The sequence below is a fragment of the Rhinolophus hipposideros genome (genome assembly GCF_964194185.1).
Source record: "Rhinolophus hipposideros genome assembly, chromosome: 6".
NCBI lineage: Eukaryota > Metazoa > Chordata > Mammalia > Chiroptera > Rhinolophidae > Rhinolophus > Rhinolophus hipposideros.
In genome coordinates this window covers 49,002,498-49,026,983 of record NC_138052.1, presented here as the reverse complement: position 1 = coordinate 49,026,983, position 24,486 = coordinate 49,002,498, and the positions used below count along the sequence as shown (strand labels likewise).

The following is a 24,486-nucleotide window of genomic DNA, read 5'->3' as shown; positions in this document are numbered from 1 at the left end:
TTTCCCTTCAGTCTTTCCTTACTTAGCTGTGAACCAAAGGTATACAGTATAGGTAGACAGTGTGTGCATCAAGAACTGAAATATAGACAGTTCTGTGCACAGTTTCTACTGTTCTGTTAAGAATGAAATACATGTACACGTATGAAGCTAGGAAATACAAATTATGTCATTTCATTGATTCTACATGAGTTAAATTTTTTATTTGCATGTAAAACTAACATTGCACCACAGAAAGATAAACAGTAAATTTATGCTAATTTAATTTTGTACTTTCCTACTTAGAATGATATTAAATATCAAATAAGAAATGATGAGTTGAGCGAGAGAACACAGAAAAAAGGAAAATGCTTTACATTTTAGTACTGTTAATAACACTCTTTTTTTCCTCTGGGGAGAACAAGGGACCTCATATTTTTATTTTTCACTGGGCCCCACAAATTATGCAGTTGGCATTGTCTGTACTGTTTCAATTTTTACTTGAACTTTTCTGTATTAGAAAGATAGGTTTCTACTTTTCTGTATTAGAAAGATAGGTTTCTTCTTACCCCACGCCCTCACTCTTTTATTTCACCTTTAAGTTTTATGAGCTTTATGTTATCCCTTACCTTAAATCATCATAGATCTGCTAAAAGCGTAACTTATGAAAAAAATAATGATAAGGCCCAGGGAACTAACAACTAAAAAAAGACAGGAACCCAAATGAAAAAAACACTTTCACTAAACAAAGGCAATATGTCACATTATTATTATTCCTGCTCTCTTTTTCTTTTGTTGGCAAACATTCTCCCTGATTTATAGCACTAGAAACATAGTCAGCACAATGAAATTAAGCAAGAATAATATGTCAGATTAAAAAGCCCAAATCCAATTTTATGAACTCAATTCATGACAGCTGCACTGTCAACATAAATATTTATACTGTCAAGGGCCGTGGAGGCAAGGTCATCTACAGCACAAAGGGGTGTTTGCCTGGACTGGGTACAGATACAGCAATTCAGGAAATGTGGAAGAATTGTAGATGTTATTTACAGGGATAACTGCCTGGAGAATTAATGCCCAAAGAATCCGCCATGTTTTATTAACTAGCATGGTATCAACATGATATCGCTTCAATGACCAAACATCTCTATTCCAAGTGAAGGAGGTATTGGTTTTATATTTACTTCTTCTACTTTGAATATTACTAGTTGTGCACACTATTTTCAATTTTCAAACAAACTTATTAGTTCTTAATAACTAAAAATTAATATTAATTAATTAGAATTTCCTATTTGAACCACAGTCACATTTTGCAATAATGTTTCTCAGATTTAAAACATCAGATAATGCTAATAGGAGATTCCAGTTGCTGGAATTTAACGAACCAGTAAAGCAAAAGGAGAAAGTAAACGAAACCCTAAAAGGTCTGTCGGGGTCCATTTGTGTGAAGATTGTGATTCTTTTGTAAATTAAAACATTTTCTTCTTTTTCGAAAGATTGAGAAGAAAAGTCAATGCAAGTTCTGGAAGTCTTGCCGAATAACCAATCAAAGAGAATACGTGCATAAAATATTCCACAGAAGAAGCCAATAACAGTGGATTGAGGGGAGCTGGTTTTAGGGGGCAGGAGTGGGGGAAAAAGCATACTTTTCATTATATGTACACCCTGTTGCACTTAAAAATTTTTTTTTTTACCAAATGCGTGCATTACCTAGTCTCAATAAATTAAATTTCTTTAAAGTAAAAGACAAAGACAATTCTTTCTCCTCATGATCAGCCATTCTACAGCTAATTTTCAAAAGTAACATTGTCTGAAGTTGTCCGGTATAGTTTTATGGGCATAATTCGATGTGGACTTTCGGTGGGATATGGAACTGAAAATACAAAACAACCACACTCCCATGAAGACATGTTATTAAAATCCAATCATTTTTGGAACTGGGTACAAAACACTAAAATGTGTCCTATTTAGAGGGCCAATGGATGCATAAATTAGAAGTACCTATTTTAAAACAAGCTTTGGTAGAATCTCTTACTGCCAAGCATTTGCTTTGAGCCTGGGACTTGGATATTTTCCCTAATACTTTCTTTTTTATTACGAAAAGGGTGCTGGATACTAACGTCAAAAGCCTTAAAGCCACAACGCAAGTGATTTTTCTGTCTCCACTCTGACCATCACAAATTCTGTAAAGATGTGTTAAACTCAGAGTAAATGCTCAGTATTCTCCCACATGAAGGGGGAAACAGGCTATAGAATCTGGGCTGTATCTTTTTGATGCTATAAAAAATGGTCCTCAATATTTTAGGGGTAACAGACTCATTTCAGGTGAGGAGGAAAGCTATGGACCCTCTTTTCAGAAAAATGCACACACATAAAAACATCAGAGGTTTGCGGGTTTCTTGGTAGCTGATCCATGAACTCTCCAGGCTCAGGAAACCCAGATGAGAAGCACCTGTCGTGGACCATTCCTCTTTTCTAGCACTCTACACACAGACCTGCAGCCTGTGCTCTGAGAATATACATAACTAAGAATAACTTACTTCGTTATTCTATTATTACAGGGCACATTATCATTTATATCATGCGATTTTTTGACTCCATTATGAATGAAAGTAAAATAATGTCTTAACAAACTTTAAAAAAATTTTAAACCACAAAATAGCCTGATTTATGGTGAAGTTAATGCATTTAGAATTTATGTACATTAAATACCATAAAAAATGGAAAGTAAACAGACCAACATAAAAATATTTACAGAAATTATAAGAAAGGGCTAATGTCTTGATCAAATAAAACATTCACACAAATTGATAAACACCAATGTATGTATGTGAGTAATATAATCTGAAAGAGGAAATATAATCAGTAAAGAAATATGTAACAAAATCTCAACTGTCCCAGCAGTAGACAAAAAAACACAATAAAAATAACAGTGCCTATTATAATGAAAAACAACCACATAATGATTATGCTGGCCAAGGCTGGATATACGCTAATATACTCTTGATGGCTGAATAAAAGCCATTGAATATAAATGTGATCATATTTATCAAGAGTCATAAAATTTTTTATACTCTTCAAACTAGTAATTCTTTTACTGGGAATTTAACCTAGAGAACTCATTCTCAAAGTATAGTACAGGGGCAGCTGGGGGCTCTCCACATTCCCAGAGGGTCCATGAGTTCAAAACTCTTTTCACTATAACACTCATATATTACTCTCCATTTTCACTCTTATTCTCTCACAAGGGTACAGTGGAATTTTCCAGGAGCTACCGTTGCTCTGACAGCTAAGAAAATGTGTGCTTGTAGGATGGCAGAATTGGGGGGTGGTTTTGCATCTTATTCTCACACTTTCAATAACGAGACCACATAGGTAACCTCTGAACACAAAGCTTCAAATAAATCCCACTCCGTCTCTAAAGTACTAATTGCCATTATCACTTAAATCTGGCAGAGACCCCAATTTTGGGATAGAATGTCTACATGAGAGAAGGAAAAATCACACTGGGAAATTCAATACAGACTAGTAAGGAATAGACATATTATTTGACCAGATGCCGACTAGGTATATGCAGAAGCAGCCAATGCAAAGGGGCACAGAAGATGACCAAAGCCTGCTGCTGGAAGACAGGTTCTCAGGCCTGGCTGCCCAGTAGACCCATATGGGATGCTTTAACAAGCTACTGATGAGACATAGCCAAAAAAAAGTATTGCTCAGAGCAATGTCAAAGAGTTCACTGCTTCTTTTCTTCTAGGAGTTTTATGGCTTCAGGGCTTACATTTAAGTCTAATCCATTTTGAGTTTATTTTTGCATATGGTGTAAGAAAGTGGTCTAGTTTCATTGTTTTGCATGTATCTGTCCAGTTTTCTCAACACCATTTATTGAAGAGACAGTCGTTACCCCATTGTATATTCTTGCCTCTTTTGTCATAGATTAATTGACCATATAGATGTAGGTTTATTTCTGGGCTCTCTATTCTATTCCACTGATCTGTGTGTCTGTGTTTTATGCCAGTACCATGCTGTTTTGATTACTATAGCCTTGTAGCATAGTTTGATATCAGGTAGTGTGGCACCTCCAACTTTGTTCTTCTTTCTCAGTATTGCTTTGGCTATTCAGGGTCTTTTGTGGTACCATATAAATTTACGGGTGATCACTTTGTAAGGTATATAAATGCGTAATCACTATGTTGTACACTTGAAACTGATAATACATGTCAACTATAATTGGAAAATAAATTTAAAAGGAAAGAAGCAGCAGCTACTGATGCCCAGGCCTCATTCTGGTTTCATTGGTCTGGGGAAGACCCACACATGAGAATTTTAAAAATAGCTCCCCAGGTAATTCTAATATGGAACTAGTTTTAAGAACTACAACTATAAATGATGAAAGATACCCAAAAGTTCTGGTCTTTCAAATAATATATTTTGATACAATATGAACTGTTGCCCTACACTTTATCCTTTCCGTTCACATAATTTGTGGCTCTGCCTTCCTGAATCTGCAAAGCAAGGGTCGGGGCACTGAATTTTTCAACTTATCAGGCATCTAAGTAATTGATCAACATTAACTTGGATCACTGCTGTCAAACAGGCAGGACTTAAATAAAAGCATCGTTATTTTACTAATAGATGACCCAGGAAGCTGAAGAGCTTTCCAAACACTCATCCAGCAAAGTTGGGTTAAACCAGGAATAGATCAGAATTTCAGGCCAGACCACTGACCACATCAATAGCCTTTAGAAAGTTTGCCTCCCATTTATTGGTTTGGGCTAGACAGCACAAAACGTTGGAGTCAGTGGGATAACCCCGGCAAGACTGCAGAAATGTGGAGCTGCCGATTTTGTGACAGGATTTCCTGCTGCCCCTTCCTCAGTGTCAGACGCCCTGCCCCAGTGGCTGTACCCTAACCTCTCCATGGCAGCCTGGAGACCTCGCAGGGGTGGAATTTGGCCCAATGAGAGCAGGAAAGTCCCATGACCACAGAGCTTCCTACACATAAAGAGCTTAACAATATCCCCAGTCCACACCACGAGTTCCTTCTGAAAGTCTCAAGTTCTTAACGTTTTCCCAACTAGAACTGTCTTCGCCTGGGGAACCATTAAACCTCAGAGCAGATTTCTCCAGATGATGACTGAACAACAAACGAAACACAAAGCTGGGCATCTGGAAGTAAAACACATGACACCGTCAGAGGGCAGGCGGACGGACGCCTAACTGAACCCACCAGGGGCCCCCCATGAGGAGAAGGCAGAATGCAGTGAGAAAGCCATGCCTCTTCTGTGTGGTTACTCCCTTGGGATGAGGCTGCCTCAAACGCTGTAATTTGGTTAACTGACCCCAAACCTTCAGGGAAGCTGAAAAACAGCCTTGGTAGCCACACAAGAACTGAGAACCAGATCTCCTTGTCTTTGGATGAAATGACACCCTGGTTATCTCCCTGCTTGCCCCCATCTGTCCTTCAGCACACTGATCTTTCTTACAGTGCTTTGTAGCTTGTCTTACTCGTAGATCAGGGTGATGTGTGTTTATGCTTGTCTGTCTTCTACACTAGATTTTAACACAGAAAGACAGACATGGTGCATTTTGCACCTCCACCTGGTAGGAACCAAGTATATATTTGTTGAATATGACAGAAGCTTCTTAGAGATGAAATTTAAACAGTGGCATCTAGTAACACCGAGCCAAGCAGCAAGCCACCCAGTAGGTTAGCTGAGAGAGTGAAGAGGGTCAAGATAAAAGCAGGGGAGAGGATAGGGGTGAGGGGTCAACAGCTTACTGGCAAATGCACAGCCACGGGAGAAATTTCAGAATCTGTTAACAGCGACTCCTAACAGACCTGGGTATCCACTGCACAGTCCTGAAATGAAAGCCAAAGGCACCAGCGCGGAACGAATGACTACTGCTTACAGCATCCTGCCAACGTCAGCATCTGGGCATTGCTGGCACCTGCCAGCCAGGCCTTGATCTGTTCAGACCCCCGATCGTCTTCTGAGAAATAGTGAGATCATAGCGCGCAGAGCTGGTAGGACTTCAAGTTATCAATAATGTAACAGAATTCCCGTAAACACTAAGGACTTCATATAATCTGAAAGCTTCAGGCAAGATACCTACCCTGTTTCTCCGAAAATAAGACCTAGCTGGACAATCAACTTCAATGCATCTTTTGGAGCAAAGATTAATATAAGACCCAGTCATTTATATTATATTATATTATGTTATATTATGTTATATTATATTATATTATATTATATTATATTATATTATATTATATTATATTATATTATATTATATCTGGTCTTATAGCAAAGTAAGACCGGGTCTTATATTAATGTTTGCTCCAAAAGACACATTAGAGCTGATTGTCCAGCGAGGTCTTACTTTCGGGGAAACATAGTACTGGGTGCCCAGAGGGTGAAATACCACCACTCTCAATCTGTTTCCTTGCCCAAAATTCATTTTTAATATACTCTATTCAAGTATGTCACCAGATACATATATTTAATGTTAATGTGATGAATGTAACTCTGCCTAGTTATGAACAACTATCTTTGTTTATTTTCTAGAAACATATTTAAGATCATCAGGCTAAACAAACATATCCTCCACAATCAGACAAAGATGAGCTGACACTCAGCCCCCTCACCACACACACCACAAATAAAGATGAAATCAAATAATGTCAGTGCCACGGTACATATTTAGATCTGGTAGAACATAATTAGGAAAGCCAGAGATGCTTTAGAGTATAATTCCTCAGATCAAAATGCAAACATAATATTTTCCCACTAAAGAATTAAAAAAGATCCGTTCTGACCTTGTAGGGCATACGTCCTTCTTTTTCTGTCTCTCAGAGTTCTCAGACATCCAGTGAATATCTGTCCTTTATTTGGACAGCAAAACGCACCTTCATCGCCGATCATTCCCTGTACATATCTATTAAGAGGATCTCAGACCACAGAGAGGAAACTGGGCTGGTGGTTGTCCAGGAAAGCTCAGGCAGTCAAAGGCAATAGGAAAAGACTTCCTATATGTGTTTATATTTTTTTTTTCTCAACTTTAGTTCTCTCTTAATCACTTCACTCCCTTCCTTTCAGGATTTGAATCACTTTGTCACTCCACGGAAAAGCTTGAGGACAGAGGAGTAAGACCTGGCGCAGACATAAGGTCCAACTCATCGAAGCAGGCTTCCGCTTGGTTTAAAAGAATCAGAACTGTGAGGAGAGAGGCAAAAGAAGCAGCCAACAGGATGTGTGTGGCTGGAGTTCCTGGCATGAAGTCTTGGCTTTCATGTTTATTTTTGGATATATTTTTTCTTAGCCTTTTGATGCAAATTTCTGGTCTGGGAAGTAACACTACAGTACAAGTTCCAAAGTAGCCAAAAGTAAGCACAGGCTTCTGACTTGGGAGAGAGCGGGCCACTCATCTTTTAGGCTCTCAGAAAGCCTCCCTGTGCATTCACAGGCAGACAAGGGGACTGCCTTGCCTGTCTGAGGATGGGTCCTGCTGTCCTACCACAGGTCCCAGGACCACTAAATATGCACCTGCAGTGCCGGTACACCCTGAAAGCCTACCAGTGATGTAAAAGTGAAACAACCTGACATTGTTTACATGCCAAATAAAGTAATAAAAGCCACCCAAAGGACCTCTAAGTATTTTATGTTCTGAGATACTATGCTTTAAGTATTTGGCTTTAATTTTTCTGACAGCCCATCTCAGCACAGACAGGAACATCAAGTCTATTCAAACAGGAGCAGATGCCTCTGAAAAGTACATTATTCTAATATGGTCTTTAAAGCATACCAGAAAACACTAAGCTGCTGTCATTTCAATAATTCCTAGTCTTATAGTGGCTGGAAAGATTATTAATGGAGAGGGGCTTTTTGTCCCTAACTAGTCCAAAAGAGGCAGTAAACAAAAATAACTAAAAAGCTTTTTAGTCCCACAACTGCCCGCATAGCTGGCAGAATTGAGACAATAAAGCACTCTGAAATTTAAGGAATAGAGATAAATGTAAAAATATTTTTCAAGGATATTCATTAATCTTAGAAATATCCCTACTTACAAATTGCTTTCTTTTCCTAAGATAGAAACATGCATTTATTTCTTATTTTTACCACTCAGCTTTATATCCCATAAAGCATGAAATAGATGTTCAGTCAGTTGACAATATTTACTGAGGCCACAGACACACTTGGAGAATAAACTTACTTTATCAGTCATTAAATCCATTACAGAGAACAGATTGGTGGTTGACAGAGGCGGAGGGTGGGGGTGGGCAACATGGGTGAAGGGCGTCAAAGGAAAAAACTTCCAATTATAAAATAAATAAGTCCTGAGATGTAATGTACAGCATGGTGATCACAGTTAACACTGTATTGCATATTGAAAGTTGCTAAGAAAGTAAATCTTAAAAGTACTCATCACAAGAAAAATAATTTGTAAAAATCTGTGGTGATGGATGTTAACTGGACTCATTGTGGGGACCATTTTACAATATATACAAATATCAAATCATTATATTGTACGCCTGAAACTAATATAATGTCATATGTAATTATTTACAGATAATAATAATTAAAAATCGTTACATCTGAGCAATGGTTCTCTGTGACAGTGCACTGGTTAAAATAAAATCACAAGAGTGTGCAAGAAGTATCTCGTAAGAATTACAGCTAAGAAATCACTGTTATTGTAACATGGGTCAAACTACAAATTCAAAATATTGCTTTTAAATGAAATTTTACCGTTCGCGACAACATGGATGGACCTAGAGGGTATTATGCTAAGTGAATAAGTCAGACAGAGAAAGACAAATACTATATGATCTCACTTATATGTGGAAACTGAAAAACAAAATAAACAAACAAACAAAGCAGAAACAGACTCATAGATACAGAGAATAAACTGATGGTTGCCAGGTAGAAAGGGGTTTGGGAGCTGGGTGAAAAAGGAGACGGGATTAAGAAGTACAAATTGCTAGTTACCAAATAGTCACGAGGATGTAAAGTACAACCTAGGGAATATAGTCAATGATACTGTAATAACTATGTATAGTGCCAGGTGAGTATTAGACTTATTGGGAGGGTCACTTCTTAAATTGTATAAATGTCTAATCACTATGCCTGAAATCAATATAAAATAATACTGAATATCAACTATCATTGAACAGTAACAATAATTTAAAAATGCAGCTAAAAATAAATAAACCTGCAAACCTCAAAAAAATAAAATGTTGCTTTTATTTTTAAAGAGTACAGCTTTGTTGCTATCTTTAAATTTTCAAACAATTTATTCATAAATTTGTATTATTACTTTCAACATGCTCTAACATGACTCACGATAAAGGGAAGTTTTTGTCCGGAATGATGTTCAATTGAAACACAGGTAGGCAGCTGCTAGACCACTGGTTCAAAGACCTCTTGGTAGCATCTTTTATGGATTTGTTTGAGAGTGCCTCTGTAATCTACTTCTCTGAACACACTGGACTCATCTCCTCATTCAATGTCGTGTATTTGGAGTATTTTACATAAAGATGTCAAAGCATCTTCATACAGACACACATTAGATAGAAAGTCAGGAAGAAAACCAAAAACCCTTGTTTATCGCTCCAACCACTGGAAACCTTCTTATATTATATGTGCTGAGAAGAAATTCATGGAATTGGACAGTAAATCAGCCCTTTATTTATTCCAAGAGCCACCAACAATCATAAATACCCATAATCTTGGACCAAATATTAACTCCCAAGCCTACACTTAATTATTTTGCCATTTAACTTCCTTACTGAATGTGTACAATGCCACTAGTGTCAAAGAGTTTAAATTATAATTGTCTCAAGAACTAAAAATGGTATTCCAGGACTTTTAAATTAATTTTCTTCTGAACGAAATCCAGAAACATAATGATCTCTCTCTCTCTCTCTCTCTCTCTCTCGATGCTACTGAAAAATGAGATGTTTCATACCCTGAATAACATATTTTATTAAGTGCTAATATCAAAGAAGTGTGAAAAGAGGGGAGTGTTATTGATCAATTCTGAGTAAATTTACTGTAATTTGCATAAACTAGGAAAATATGACCTAACCTTAAGAGGGAGCAGCAAACCAGCGCCCTCAAACCTGACTGTAAATTGGCAACTGAAACATGGAAAGGGAGGAGGAAAGAAAGAAGTTTTCATTAGGAAAGATATAGGATACAAAGAAAAGCATTAACCTGCTACCTTAGTTATATTTTGGGGAGTATTTATTTTATTTGATGTATTGCTAGAGACTATTGAATAATTCTTCTGGTCACATTTATGACAATAATTTTTTTAATACTCTAGGTGCTACAAATTTGATATAATATATATATATATATATATATATATATATATATATATATATAATAGATATAATAGATATTAAAATAGATAACACAAACCAAGACGTATCTAGGATGAAACTGAATAGCATTCAAAATCTCTGGGTGGCCAGATGGCTCAGTTGGTTAGAGTGCGAGCTCTTAACAACAAGGTTGCTGGTTCCATTCCCAAATGGGCCAGTGAGCTGGGCACTCCCAACTAGATTGAAAACAACAGCTTGAGCTTGGAACCGAGCCACCAGTGGGCGGCCAGTTTGCTCAATGGTTAGAGCGTGGTGCTCATAACACCAACATCGCCGGTGGGAGTCATACATGGGCCAGTGAGCTGCACCCCCCACAACTAGACTGAAAACACCTACTTGACATGGAGCTGATGGGTCCTGGAAAAACACACTGTTCCCCAATATTCCCCAATAAAAATTCAAAATTTTTTTTAATAAAAATCTCACATGTAATTCTCTGAGTGTGTTATCTACCTGCAGAGAGCCAGAAAATTTACCTTAGATCAAGGAAAGGAAGCAGGATTCCCTAGTTTTGTGTCGCCACTAAAGTCCAAGTGTAAGGTTTAAAATAGACTATTTGCTTAGCCTGTTAAAGAGCTATTTTAAGACTGTGCTACCAGTTAGTGATTACTGATCATTTTCAGAGTTAGAAGAATCCTGGTCCTTATATTTACCCTTCAGCCCCCTGAAGTGACATCAAGGGCATAGATAAGGAGACAAAGCCAAATATAAGGGTGCTTGCCATACAGTGCACCCATCATGGCATTCCTGAAAAGGAAATAGTCAAATGAGGTGAATATAGACCCAGGCACATTCAGACCCATGACTCACGTTATCTAATTTTCACTATCCGGAACCTATGGCCTAACACTGAGCTCTCCTTCCCTTGCTGGCTTACCTTTCTGCTGCCTTCTTTCTGCCATCACTTGGTTCAGTGAGGCTTCTACCTGAATCCTGAAGTTATGTAATCCCTCCCTTCATAATCTTCCCCTTTCGATATTTGGCTGACAGATCTAATTTAGATTTCAACTGACAGTATGAGCTTGGGTTTTAATGTTACTAACAGATATTATTTACCAGTGAAATGAATGGCTGAATTATAAAGTCTATTATCTGACATAACCAATTTATAGTGGCTCTAGTTATCAGATATTTTGTTAGCAGATTAGTACTACACATGCCATCAATGGATCGCCCATATTCAAAGAAGAGAAATAAGATTTATTTAATGAAAATCATATATTGTACTCTGAAATAATGTTATTGACTTGCTAGTTGATTTTCTGTCTCCTCAAAGTAGAACAGATACTCCCACCCTGAGAACAGGAACTCTGGCAATCTTTTCTATTCTAAAGGTACTTTAGAATTTTACATTTTTTGGATTATCATGTATTTAGGATTATCAATGCACAAGTGTGCCCATTAGATTACTAGATAATGGAGTTCTTTACATTTTCATTTTAGCCAGTTAAAACATTGACTGACCACCTAATTTGAACTCTGCACTTAGTTGCATGAACAGGCAAATACAATGAAGTATTGACTGATCTCTTACTCACGATGAGACTCCCGTCCATCATGAGTAAAAGAAGAGGTCAGACTACAACCTCTACCCATCCTTTTCAGCTCACTTAAGTCACGGGCAGGGGAGATCAGAAATCATGCTCTGAAGTTACAGATGAGGGGTTATATCCACTGAGCTGCAAAATCATGTGGCAAGGTTTGGGATACCAAGGACCACCCTCAATATCAATAGCCCCATTTGATAATTTTCCTCTAAGGGAAATACCTTTGGAAAATTAGCCCTAAAATGTGCTCAGATACAATCTGACCAGGGGACCAAATTTAGCATCACTAATAATGAGGCAACCAGACATTACGAGCCTCCTGATGTACTAGGCATCACCTTTGATGTTTTCGTGCCAAAAATGTTTGGCTTGATTTAATCAAGTCTTTAGCCCTAACTTCCATTTATAAGAAACCTGGGGCTAGGGGTACATAAGAAATACCCGGAAAAACAACCAGACAAATCTTGAATTTGGGAGAAACTGACCTGGCCTTTTCAACAAGTCAATGCCATGGAGAGAAAAAGAGAAGGGCAGGGAGAGGAGGAAAGGAGGGTGGGAAAGAGGGAAAGAGACAGAGAGACTGACAGATGTAACATTCAAATGTAATACATGGTTCTTTGAGACTGATTTGAAACAACAAAACAACAACAAAAAAAACAGCTATAGAAGATATTTAGGGAATTGGGGAAATTTAAACCATAGACTGGGTATTGTATGATATTAGGATATTATCGTTAGTTTTGTAGATGAAATAATGGTGTTATAGGTATATAGCAGAATAGTCTAATTTTTCAGAGATATACATCGAATATTTAGAATGAAATATCATGATGTCTGTCACTTACATTAAAGTGGTTTCAAAAAATAAAAATAAATAAAACAAAACAAAAATCAAAGACGAAGCAAATATGCCTGTATATTAACAACTGCTGAACTAAGTACAGGAGTATGGGGATTCATTGTATTATTTTGATTTTCGGTATGATTGAAATTTTTTTGTAATAATTTTTAAAATGATTCACAGCAACTTCTCAGGAACTGCCTTCATAGCACTGAGAACATCTAATTAAAATAAGTTTTTAATATGTCCACAAATCATCCTCTATCAGCAACTTGAATCAGTTATCACAGACAAAAGTGGTTATAATGACACACACCGCAGGTAGGAATCTTTTTTTGTTCTTAAACTAGATTTCTAAATTTCCTTTTCAGAAAAGACTTTTTCCATTTACCTTTTAAAATGAAAGATCCAAAAAATGGCTTATTTGCCTCAAGCTTGGTTCCTTTTAATTGACAGAAACCTCTCCATACACACCTCATGCAAACCTACTTTAGCTTTGCCTTCCTAAAAGTAGCTTTTGTCTCTGAACTTTGCACAGCAGTTGGAGCTCTTTAATATTTTCTAAGAGAAACATTTCAAACAAGTAACCCCGCAATTTATTCACTACTGCCAAGAATAAAAGTAACAGGTTTCACCACCAGGGCCCTCCAAGGACTTTTAAGGCAAAGCATCACTCATTCACCGGCAGGTTTGCTCCCTTAATGCATCTGTCATTTGTTTGGCTCTGGAGGAAACGATTTGATTACACAAAATTCTTTTTAGATCAAGTTTAAAATCTTAGCCACACTGGGACAAGTGGCGAAGCCTGCCAGCTCGATGGGTTAACACTTGGACATACTGAGCCACGGACAAAGATAAGGAACAACCACAGGTTAAAATCAGAAGCTTGAAGAACTGAAAAGGAATGGACGTGAAAGATGCAAGGCTTAGCTGGGCCTTTCCAAGTGCTCCATTTGCCATTACTGCATGTAAGATGATTTATTCGCCGTACTTCTTGTAAATGAGCGCAGTACTCTAAGGGGCGCTGGTAAGCAGCGGCAAATGCAAAAGCCACCAGCACCAGTTGCATTCATCCACTGCTGTGCACCTATGCATTTTGAACTTGGCAAGTAACCAGGCATCTTTATGTCCCTCATTTCCCATACTTTATTATAGGGCACATCATTTTTAAAAGCATTTAAATGAAGTAAATGTTAACCCCATTTAGTCCACTTTACCAGGGAACATGGCAATGATGATTTTTCAAATGCAAAAGAAAATGTCAAAGTTTTTTGTTCCCCGGTGAAGAATACATATGTTCAATAGGAGGGAAGAAATACATAAAAACACTCTATGGTCATTCAGGAAATAATTATAAGGGATGTCAAACTACAGAAAACGGAGCAAGCACTAATTTTTTTTTTTTTTAAAGATGTCTTGTGTCAAAATGGCTTTTTCACTCACTCATTTCAAAAACAAATTTCAAAAATTAAATTTCATCCACTGGCTCAGAACAGAGCACATTAAGGCCTGACTGTAATGCCATTATCCATGTGGCAGCTCCTTTTCTTTTCCGCAACCACATTAATTGACAAAGAAGCCTTGGGGCTCACCTCCCATAGAGCCTTGAAGTCCTTCTGCTCGATGCGAAGCAGTTCACTGCTCTCCCTGGTAACGATGGTCGCATGGCGGGGTGTGTTGTCCAGAATGGACTCTCCAAAGGCTGTTCCAATTCCCAGAGTGCAGATGGTCACTGCATCCTGAGAATCCCAAAAACCGGTCATTAGAAAATTAAGCAGTTAACGGGTGAATGAGTTGTCTTTTCTTTGAATTGAAGTATAATTTGTACACAATAAAACACTCAATTTAATTGCACAGTTCGACAAGTTTTGACACACACATACACCCCTGTCATCACTACCCAAATCAAGACAGAACATTTCTACCACACCTGAAAGTTCTCTCTTGCCTCTTTCCAATCAAGACCCTCCTTTCAGAGGTAATCAATTTATTTCTATCACCATAAAGGAGTTTTGCCAGTTTTACAACCTCATGTGGAAGGAATCTGACAATATGCCCTCTTTGGTGTCTGGCTTCTTTTGCTCTACATAATGTCTATAAGACTTATCCAAGTTGTTGCATGGATCAGTCGGGTTTTTTTCCTTTTACTGATCATAGTCCATTGCGTGTATATGCCACAATTTGTCCATTCTCCTATTGCTGAACATTTGGGTTGTTTCTAGTTTGGGGACATTATGAATAAAGCTACTAGTAATAATCTCATGCAAGTCTTTTTGTGGACAGGGTCATCTTTTTATAGGACCGCTATCAGCTTTAAGAAAAAAGGGGGGAATCTTTTAAAAAACATACTGAGATTTTTACTGAGGAGGTGCAGTTACAATATTTCAATAGAAAACTGGAATAGGGATGCTGTTAATTCAGTCTGTCTTGAAGAGATGAGGAAACTGAAAATCAGAGTGGTTGATTCACACAGCCCTAGTTCACATAGGTAATAAGTAATGCAGTCAGATTCCAAGCACAGCTCTCTGACTATAGCGTCTGAGCTTTTTGCACCATGCTGCCTCCTGCAGCCACAGCAGAGTAAAAACAACATCTGATGAAGTGCAGGATGGCTAGTTTATAAAATGTCATGAATCAATGATTTAAAAGTTTCTTAAGGTGTACTAAAAAAGTAATTTCCTCTCTGCATGCAACATTGGTGATAATATTTGGATTTAATCCTAACTAGTTTCAAATAATGCAAATAGCCACTCAAAATCACCTGGACATTAATTTTGCAAGGCATTATCAACTAAAGTAGATACACAAGGGCAATCCTGACTTAGAAAGCACAGTTTTCCTTTCATGCATCTAATATACAATAATAGGCAAATGTTATTAAGATCAAGTTAGTGACTCTGTAATCACATTACTAAGGCAAATGCCCATAAGAATCCAGTTCCTTGAACCATAACAAATTACTTCTGCACAGATATTACCATATAAAATTTCCTTCACGAAAATAAAATCAATAATATCTCAGAAAAGAATGAAAGACTAGGGGAGCATTTAAGAACAGTCTGCTATTAATAATAAATTTTCCAGAAAGTCAGTTGCAAACAGATTCAGCCAGAAACACATTCCAAGAACTGAAATATCAATACTCAGACACAAGTACCTCTGAATAATTTTCAAATTCTAGTAAAAACACAAGATGGATTATGATAAACCACAGACTTTCACAAATGCTCTAGCATATCAGGTTCCCTTGAGAATTCCACGAGCTTACCTCATTTGTATTTTTTGTCATTGGAAACCTTCAGAAGGATCCTTCTGCCTAATTTATACTTTCCAGTGTTAAATTTTATTTTAAAATTTGAGAGGGATGGATCATAAATATTACTTCTGCCACTATCCACATAGTTTAAATAACTAAAGATACATGCAAAATATAATGCAAAAGAACAATGAAGAGCTGTTATTCCTGAGCTAGTTGTAGATTTTTACGGCTTGAACAGTCTTCTGCTTTCTCATCTCCTACCCTTGATATATGTAGTTTGTCACCAAAAGGCAAAGAGAGACACATAGACTGTGAAAGTCACATGAGCCCATCTCCTTGTTAGTGAACAGCCCTTATGACATAGACAAAATATTAAAACTACTCTTGGATTTCCCCTGGAGAGTTTCACGTTACCCATGTCTTATCACATATAACAAAATGTAGTCATGCTCGTGTTGCAAACGGCACTGCTCAGTGTAGCTCCCGGTGTCAGGACTTCTGTAAGGAGAGGCACCCGGCCCTGGTCAAGCACCCAGCTCATTTCCAGGAACCTGCACTCTCCTACCAGAACTGAGTGTAGGTCCGTCCTCCCTAGATTTCCTTCTTTGTAATTCATGCACTGAAATTTAAGGACAGGAAGTCACAAATACAAGATATGATCTTGAAATTAGGACTGTAAACCTCACATGAAAGGAGTATTACTTACAAGGTCAAACATCATTTCAGCAGACTCAGTATATTTAGGACAAATTTACTTAGAAATCTGAATGGATTTTGGAGGTATGGATTGGGCACTGGGATAACTGGGCCCAGGGAAGTAGAAGGTCCTAGGAAGAACATTTTTAGTCCAAACACTAATCACTGTCTTTATAGCCCATGGGTACTAGGCCTTATTTGCATTTAAATTCCAGACAGGGCCATGCAAGGTGCTTAGAAAATAATTATCAAATAAGGAAATTTACATGCAAATGTTCTTTCATTTATCAGAGCCAATATATTTTGCTCAGTATGTACCTTGAAAGGTAACAGAAATCTAACCAGGTCCCTATTGGTCAGAATTCAAAGCCTGAAACTCTGTAGATATGCTTAATGCATGCCTTTGCTTATGACTGAAAAGTGTCCATTTCTGAGTGTAACATTACTATTTCTTTTAAGCTTACACACTCTAGAGATCTGCTTATGCCTCAATACTTATTTAATAGAGACTATTCAGTCTTTTATCCTGTGCTCATTTGCAGATTAATGTTCAGAAAGGCCACCTGAAAGAAAATATTGAGAGTGACATAGAGACCGAAGAAAGCAGTCAGTACCTACTCGGAGAATATAAAAGATTAACTAAGTGAAGGAATGCCCTGTTTGGGGATAAGACGGCAACTTATCTTAAGGACTTCCAAATACAAAATGAAGATTTAACGACTTGAATGTGTTCAGTACAGGAAGGTGAGTCGAGCAGATGCTGCTCGAGTCCTGCCAGCTTCCCCTACCCCCTGAGGAGCCCCTTTCCTTCCCCAAGTCATTTAGCAACTGTGCCATGCACACCTATGCTTCTTCACTGCTCCACCTGAGGGCAGAGTGTTGGGCAGTCAATGCCTGTAAGGAATAACCTCCACCATAGAGAAGGAGGATGAAGTACCCTGGCTTTCTTACCCTGCACAGTTTCTCCTGGAGGAGTGTGCGCAGTTGCCCAGGGAAGTAGAAATTCTCCTACCAACACACTTTTATTGGCTTTTCCTTCATTCCTTGTCTCACTTCCCCACTCCCTTACAACACATCCTGGGGTCATCTCCAAAAAAGCCACTCGCAGCCAAATCCTTACCTCCAGGCTGGCTTCTGGGAAAATCCGAAACAAGAGAGGGGGTTACTCAACCATGGCTGGGAGTCTCAATGTCCACTGAGACCTCTGGGAGGTACTGAGCCAAACCAGCATTCCCAAAGGGACTGCTGCAACAGGCACAGAGGCCAGCTCGTCGCTTCCTGCTTTGCGTCAGATACAGCATAAGTGCCATATCCCTTGGGTGACACATGGAAAGACTTCACAGTGCTAATAAAGCATATTGGGCCACTGTGGCCAATTCTACTACACAACTACGGGTGATGGGCTCTCAAGAAAAGAATGACCTATGGCACGTCACTGACACGACGTTTTTCTTCCTCCGATCTAATCCAGCTCTCTCTCATCTCAGTCCCCTTGATCACTCCTTCTCCCACGCTCTAAAACACTGAATTCCCCCACTGCCCCTTAATAGTACACATCCTACTGTGTGCACGCGGCTCTTCACACGTGTGAGTGGCATACTACGTGGCATGCACTGGGCCAGGTGTCTTGACTATGACGCTCATTTATTCCTCACAATGGTCAAATGATATAATGTATTAAAAGGCTTCACATAGTGCCTGACTCAAAAGAAAGGCTTAATAAATTGTGGGTCTTCTTATTGATGGTAGTATTAAAATAACATTGGATATAATATATATACATATATCGCTATTTTATAGGTTGAGGAAAATGAGGCTCAAAGATACTCAGTAATTTGCCCAAAAGCATGGCCAGCAAGTGGTAGAGCTGAGACTAGAAACTTGTCAATCTAATTACCTCCCATATGCTTCTTAAATTGTCATGAAATTTAAGCACCTCTTGCCAAGGCTCAATAGGAAAATCAATTGAAGTATTAATTTAATCTATACAGGTTCTTTTTTCAATCAGCCAATCTATAGATATACTGAATACCTAATAAGTCCAAATCACTGAGAAAATATAAAACACCTGGTACTGCAATATTGGGGCCCACTTGACCGTCACCTAGAAGATCAAATCCATTGAAGGCTGGGACACCAATCCTCTCAGTCATTCAGAGAAATTTAAGCAACCATAAGCCAGACACTAAGAATCATATCAATATTTCTGCTTTTCTTGCTCTGATCCTGCGCCCCAGTTCTAATCACAGAGTTCCTACCTCAGATGGAGACACTAAGTTTCTGTCTTACTGTGTATCTGCTCTGATGAGCTGCCTGGTATCCCAGTTCTTCTCAATGTGGCCAACGGTCTTGTTCTGACAGCCCTCCCTGGGCCCCAGGTCCTGTCTGGCATCCTGCTGTCACCAGGCCTCTTTGTCAGCCCACCTGTCTGCCCACTCCATCACTGGGGCTGCTTTCTGACTCCTTGCCCATTACTAAGCCACGCCCCATCACGTTACCACTTGCTAGACCTGCCTCTGCCCTTCGCCCTACAAACCCAGGGGCTGTGTGATTCCAACATTCAGCCTCCTCTCCATGTCCTTCCCAGCACCGCCTGAACATGCCTCTGGACGGCCCCCATTTTCCAGGTTCTCCTCTGCCCAGCCAGGCACCAACTTGAAGTCATGGACAAATTTTGCCACCGTATGTGTTTAGGTGGGATAGGCAGGGTCTGGTTATCTCCATTCATAAAAGTTAGTATTAGATGAGTGAACAAAAATGTCAACAAAGCTGCCCTGATGGAAGGCAGGGAGCATCAGCCAAAGGACACATACCTGCAGGCACTCAGAGTTAGCATACTTCATGCTTAGTGGGCAAAATCCCCCCAAGGCAGCATAGTGAGACACATAGGCCTTCAGACCTGGATTCAAAACCCTTCTCTGCCAATTACTAACACTGTGGCTTTGGGTAGAACACTCTCGGGAACCTCAGTATCCTCATTGGTGAAATGGTCACAATCTCTCTTCTAAGAGTATTAGCAGGGTTTGGTATAAATAATATAATACATACACAGAGTTCTGTATGGTTCCTGACACACAGTAGGTACTCAATAAATAATGGAACATATTATTCTGACTCAGTTATGTTTACCTGCATACATAGGTTATCTCTGTTTCTAAAAATCAAATTATATTTTTCATTATTTAAATAACAGAGAATTTCTATATTCATTTTGTGTTAGTCTCCAATTAATGATGGCTTCTCAACTCCAAATTCCAAGCTTCTCTGTCCCCCAGTCTGGATGTCAAGTGGTTTGAATGATCTGCAAAACACTTCAGCTCTCTGGGGGAGCTTGTATTCAAAGGAACCCTTCTGAAACATCCTGCTGTAAAATCAAAGAATCCTTTCTTTCTGCTACGAATCACCCCTTCATTTACCTGCTTTGTATTATGATATACTGGGTTTGCTTAAAGTAGGCATTCTCATATGAGCATTTTATTTGTTTGTTTCATTATAATCATAGCCATAGTACGGAAATGGGAATGGTGTTAAGAAAGCCAATGGTTATGTGTCACTGATACCCAAGATAATAAACGTACCTTGCAAATAACGTCTATAAGCATCCACTGAAATCCAACTTGCACAAGTTATAGTCTGATAAAATTTAAAATAATTAATACTCAATAAATTAGACATAAGAATTCTCTCTGGTAAGTGCATCAGGATTTTTAAAAAACTGTCCTGTAACTTCAAGGGGTATCAGATCTTTTTATTATGCATTTTTAAAGATTCCACATATAAGTGAAAACACAGTATTTGTCTTTCTCTGTCTGACTCATTTCACTTAGTATAATGCCTTCAATGTCCATCCATGTTGTTCCAAATGGTAGGAGCTCCTTGTTTGTTACGGCTGAGTAGTATTCCATGGTGTGTGTGTGTGTGTGTGTGTATATATATATATATTACATCTTCTTTATCCATTCATCCATTGATGGACACTTAGGTTGTTTCTATGTCTTGACTATTGTAAATAATGCTGCTATGAACATGGGGGTGCAGATATCATTTTGATTTAGTTTACATTGCCTTTGGATATATTCCCAGAAGTGAATTCACATGGCAGTTCTATTTTTAGTTTTTTGAGGATCCTTCATACTGTTTTCCATAGTGGTGGCACCAATTTACAATCCCACCAACAGTGCACGAGGGTTCTCTATTCTTCACATACATGCCAGTATTTGTCATCTCATCTTTTTTGATGATGGGCATTCTATCAAGTGTGAGGTGGTATTTCATTGTGGTTTTAATTTGCATTCCCCTAATGACTAATGATGTTGAGTATCTTTCATGTACCTTCTGACCTTTCATATATCTTCTTTGGAGAAATGTCTATTCAGGTCATTTGCCCATTTTTTAATTGGGTTATTTGTGTGTGTTTTTTATTACTGAGTTGTATGCGTTCTTTCTATATTTTGGATATTAACCCCTTATCAGATATACAGTTTGTAAATATTTTTTTCCCATTCCATAGGTTGTCTTTTCACTTTGTTGATGGTTTCTTTGCCAGGCAATTATGAATACCTACCTCACTTGCATATACATGTATCAAGAATAATTGTCTCACGGCATGTTTATTGGTTTTGGATACACGTTAGGTTAACATCAAGGAACAAATTGGTCCTTCAAGTGTATAGACCCTAAAACATAAATTCTTATGAAGCAAATATTTACTGTAGGCAATACTTGCCATTAAGTTTGATAGTGCCTTTGTTCCATGAGCGTGAATTTAGTACTGGAATTAATTGAATGCTCCAGTCCTTTTAAAAACTAAAAATTTAAGGTGGCCAGATGGCTCAGTTGGTTAGAGCGTGAGCTCTTAACAACAGGGTTGCTAGTTCAATTCCTGCATTGAACTAGCATTCAATGGGACGGTGGGCTGCGCCCCCTGAAACTACGATTGAAAATGGCGACTGGTCTTGGAGCTGAGCGACTCTGGAGAAACACATTGTTCCCCAATATTTCCCAATTAAAAAACAAACCAAAAAAACCTAAAAATTTAATGGAACCTGATCTCTGAATTTGTCAAGACACTCAGCTGCATGTGTTGTCTAAAGGATTTATTGTTAAGCACAAAAGCAACATAGTTCTAAGTCAAATGTGTTTTTTCCTAGCAAACACATAGACAAGCCTTTTTTCTTTTAGAGCCCTTCTCTGGAATCAGAGTGCTAGATGCAGCTTAAGGAGATGAGGCAAGCTGGCTGCAGGCAGGTTCCATCAGAATGGGCTAGAATTAGCATTCTGATCAATGAATCTGGGAGGCCAGCCCCATTTCAGGGCAGAGCCAGTTTGTTCTACACTGTGGCTCAGTCTTCCATCCACCCAAAGAATTACATGACAACGAAACCAAATACACTATGTGATGCCTCATGCGAGATGCTAAATAAACTCCAGATCAGTTCCTAACAAACGACACGACCTGAGCACAGATAAGTATTAAGAGATTACAAATAATCACTGTGGACTTGGCACCTTTCACGTTTTGTGGGCTCAATTAACATGTTCAGAAAATGTGTTGTGATGATGGTGATGTTCTCTGTCTGAAAATAATGGGGTGAAATGAAAGTGAATGAAAGAATCAGACAGCCAAAGACAGAGAACGAGAGATCCACATACTGGAGAAACATGCTCATCTTTTACGTTTTATAAATAACATTTAATGCTTAAAAATATCTTTGAGATAGAGACAAAGAGAGGGTAAATAAAAGCACATTTTACTTTGGGGGAGTACCAATAAGAGATCCTTTTCCAAAATTGGGCTAAAAATTACCAGAGAATTTCACAGAGACAGATAAGAGAATGGATAAAATGATGACCAAGGCCAACTGCAGCCTGGATTCCTTGATCCCACGAAATGGCTGAACAATGTTGTTAAACTTCTTGCCACTTCCAACACGAAGTACATTTCCTGCTTTTTCTATGCTAGCACTGCCCTCTTGTGGTAAAATGATAGCATTGCTGGCGCTGCTACCAACAGCATTCCATTCTAGGCAACCAACTTTTCTTTCCGGAAATGGTGAGCAAAAAGCTTTAGAAACCCTGCTCTGTGCCAAGCTTTGTACTAATTGCTTTACATACGTTAACTCATTTAAGGTAGGAATTATTAGCCCCAACTAATAGGTAACCTAAGTTGCCCAATGTCTCACAGTAATTAAGTGGCAGAGAGGATTTCAAAAGAAGTCTGATTTTAACCAGTATGCATTGCATTAGGTATTTACTAACACTTTAATAAGCATCTGTTGAAGATATTTGTAAGGATAGTGGTTTCCCCAAAAACAAGACCTAGCCAGACAATCAGCTCAAATGTGTCTCTTGCAGCAAAAATTAACATAAGACCAGGTCTTATTTTACTATAACATTAATATAATATAATATAATATAATATAATATAATATAATATAATATAATATAATATAATATAATATATAATACCAGGACTTATATTAATTTTTGCTCCAAGAGACGCATTAGAGCTAATTGTCCAGCTAGGTCTTATTTTCGGCGAACCATGGTAGAAGTTTTAATGAATTAATACACCATCCCATTCTCTATTTTGCAGCATGAACCTCTATTCACTAAGCAGCAATCAGAAATTCTCCTTTGCTATGACTAGAGAAATACTGTATTTTTTTGGTGCAAAGATTAATTTAAAATCTTATATATTTCTATGACTTAAATATTTACCATGCCAAAAAGGCCCCTCACCTATAAAATCTGCAGAGAAAAGCAGGACCCTTTCTCGCTCTTTCTCTCTGAAACACACACACATACACACAGAGTTGGGTATTATTGATGTAGTGAGAATTATAAGCCTATTTATTTTTTTAAGTTTATTGTTTACTATTTGTTCCAAGCTTCACTTCTTACCCTAAATCCATTCAAATATTAATGAGAAGAGAGTACACCCACGGTATTATTCATTCTAGTGGGAATGTAAAATTTCTGACTTTTAGCCCATTGAGTTAAATAGGCACCCAACACAGACAGGTCCTTGAACACAAGACTTCAGCTGTGGGCATTGGAAGGTGTAAGTGTCCTAGTTAGGCTTAGGTAGGAGACTGAGCGTGGGGACCGGCGTCACTGGGAACTGGAAGGATTAACCCTGGATAGGATCTGTGCTGCCAAGTGCCAATCTACGTGAGCATGTGAGTCAGGCTGGGGACACTGCGATGGTGAAGCCGTCTGTGAGCAGGTCCACTTGCTGGGCTTTCTAAGTTTCATGGAGTAAGACAAACAGGCAGGAGAAATGTCTGGGAAGCAGGGAGAAGTGCATCTCTCAATCAATTACATAGGGACATGAGATAAGAACGTTTCTGAAGTCGGTTTTGTTTTATGGAGTAGTGGAATCAATATAATTTATAGGAAGATATTTGTAAGGATAGTGGTCTCTAAAATTTCATCAAAATCATAGGAACGGAATAGCCTATTTATAACTTCCCAGAATTCTTAGCACAAACATGGTTCAAGGCTGTAGCAAAAGAAATGAAAGCAACCTAGCACCAGCTTCTTGGGCAGGCTCTCTGAGAGGCAGGGCCCATTACCCACCTCCTCATCCAGAGGCTTTGATTTTCCCACTCTAGTCCACGCTGAAAGCCTGGGATTTGGGGAACTAGGCCGAAGGGAAGGCAGGGAAGCAGAACAGAGTGTTGGCCTATGAAAGGGAGAGAAGCAGGTTCTAAATAGCACTCAGCAGGATTTTGTACAACTGTCTGATGTGTCCTGAGCCAGAGACAGACCC

The 24,486-nt window shown here is 38.5% G+C and overlaps 1 protein-coding gene across 2 annotated transcripts in view; it reads right to left on the bottom strand.

Moving 5' to 3' along the window:
* Window positions 1-24,486, bottom strand: part of RAPGEF4 (Rap guanine nucleotide exchange factor 4) — a 278,720-nt gene that overhangs the window by 196,270 nt on the left and 57,964 nt on the right. For both annotated transcript variants that reach the window (XM_081051093.1, XM_081051094.1), the window contains exon 4: window positions 14,350-14,496. In XM_081051093.1, coding sequence (XP_080907219.1) covers window positions 14,350-14,496 — 147 coding nt within the window. The remainder of the gene's footprint in view (window positions 1-14,349; window positions 14,497-24,486) is intronic.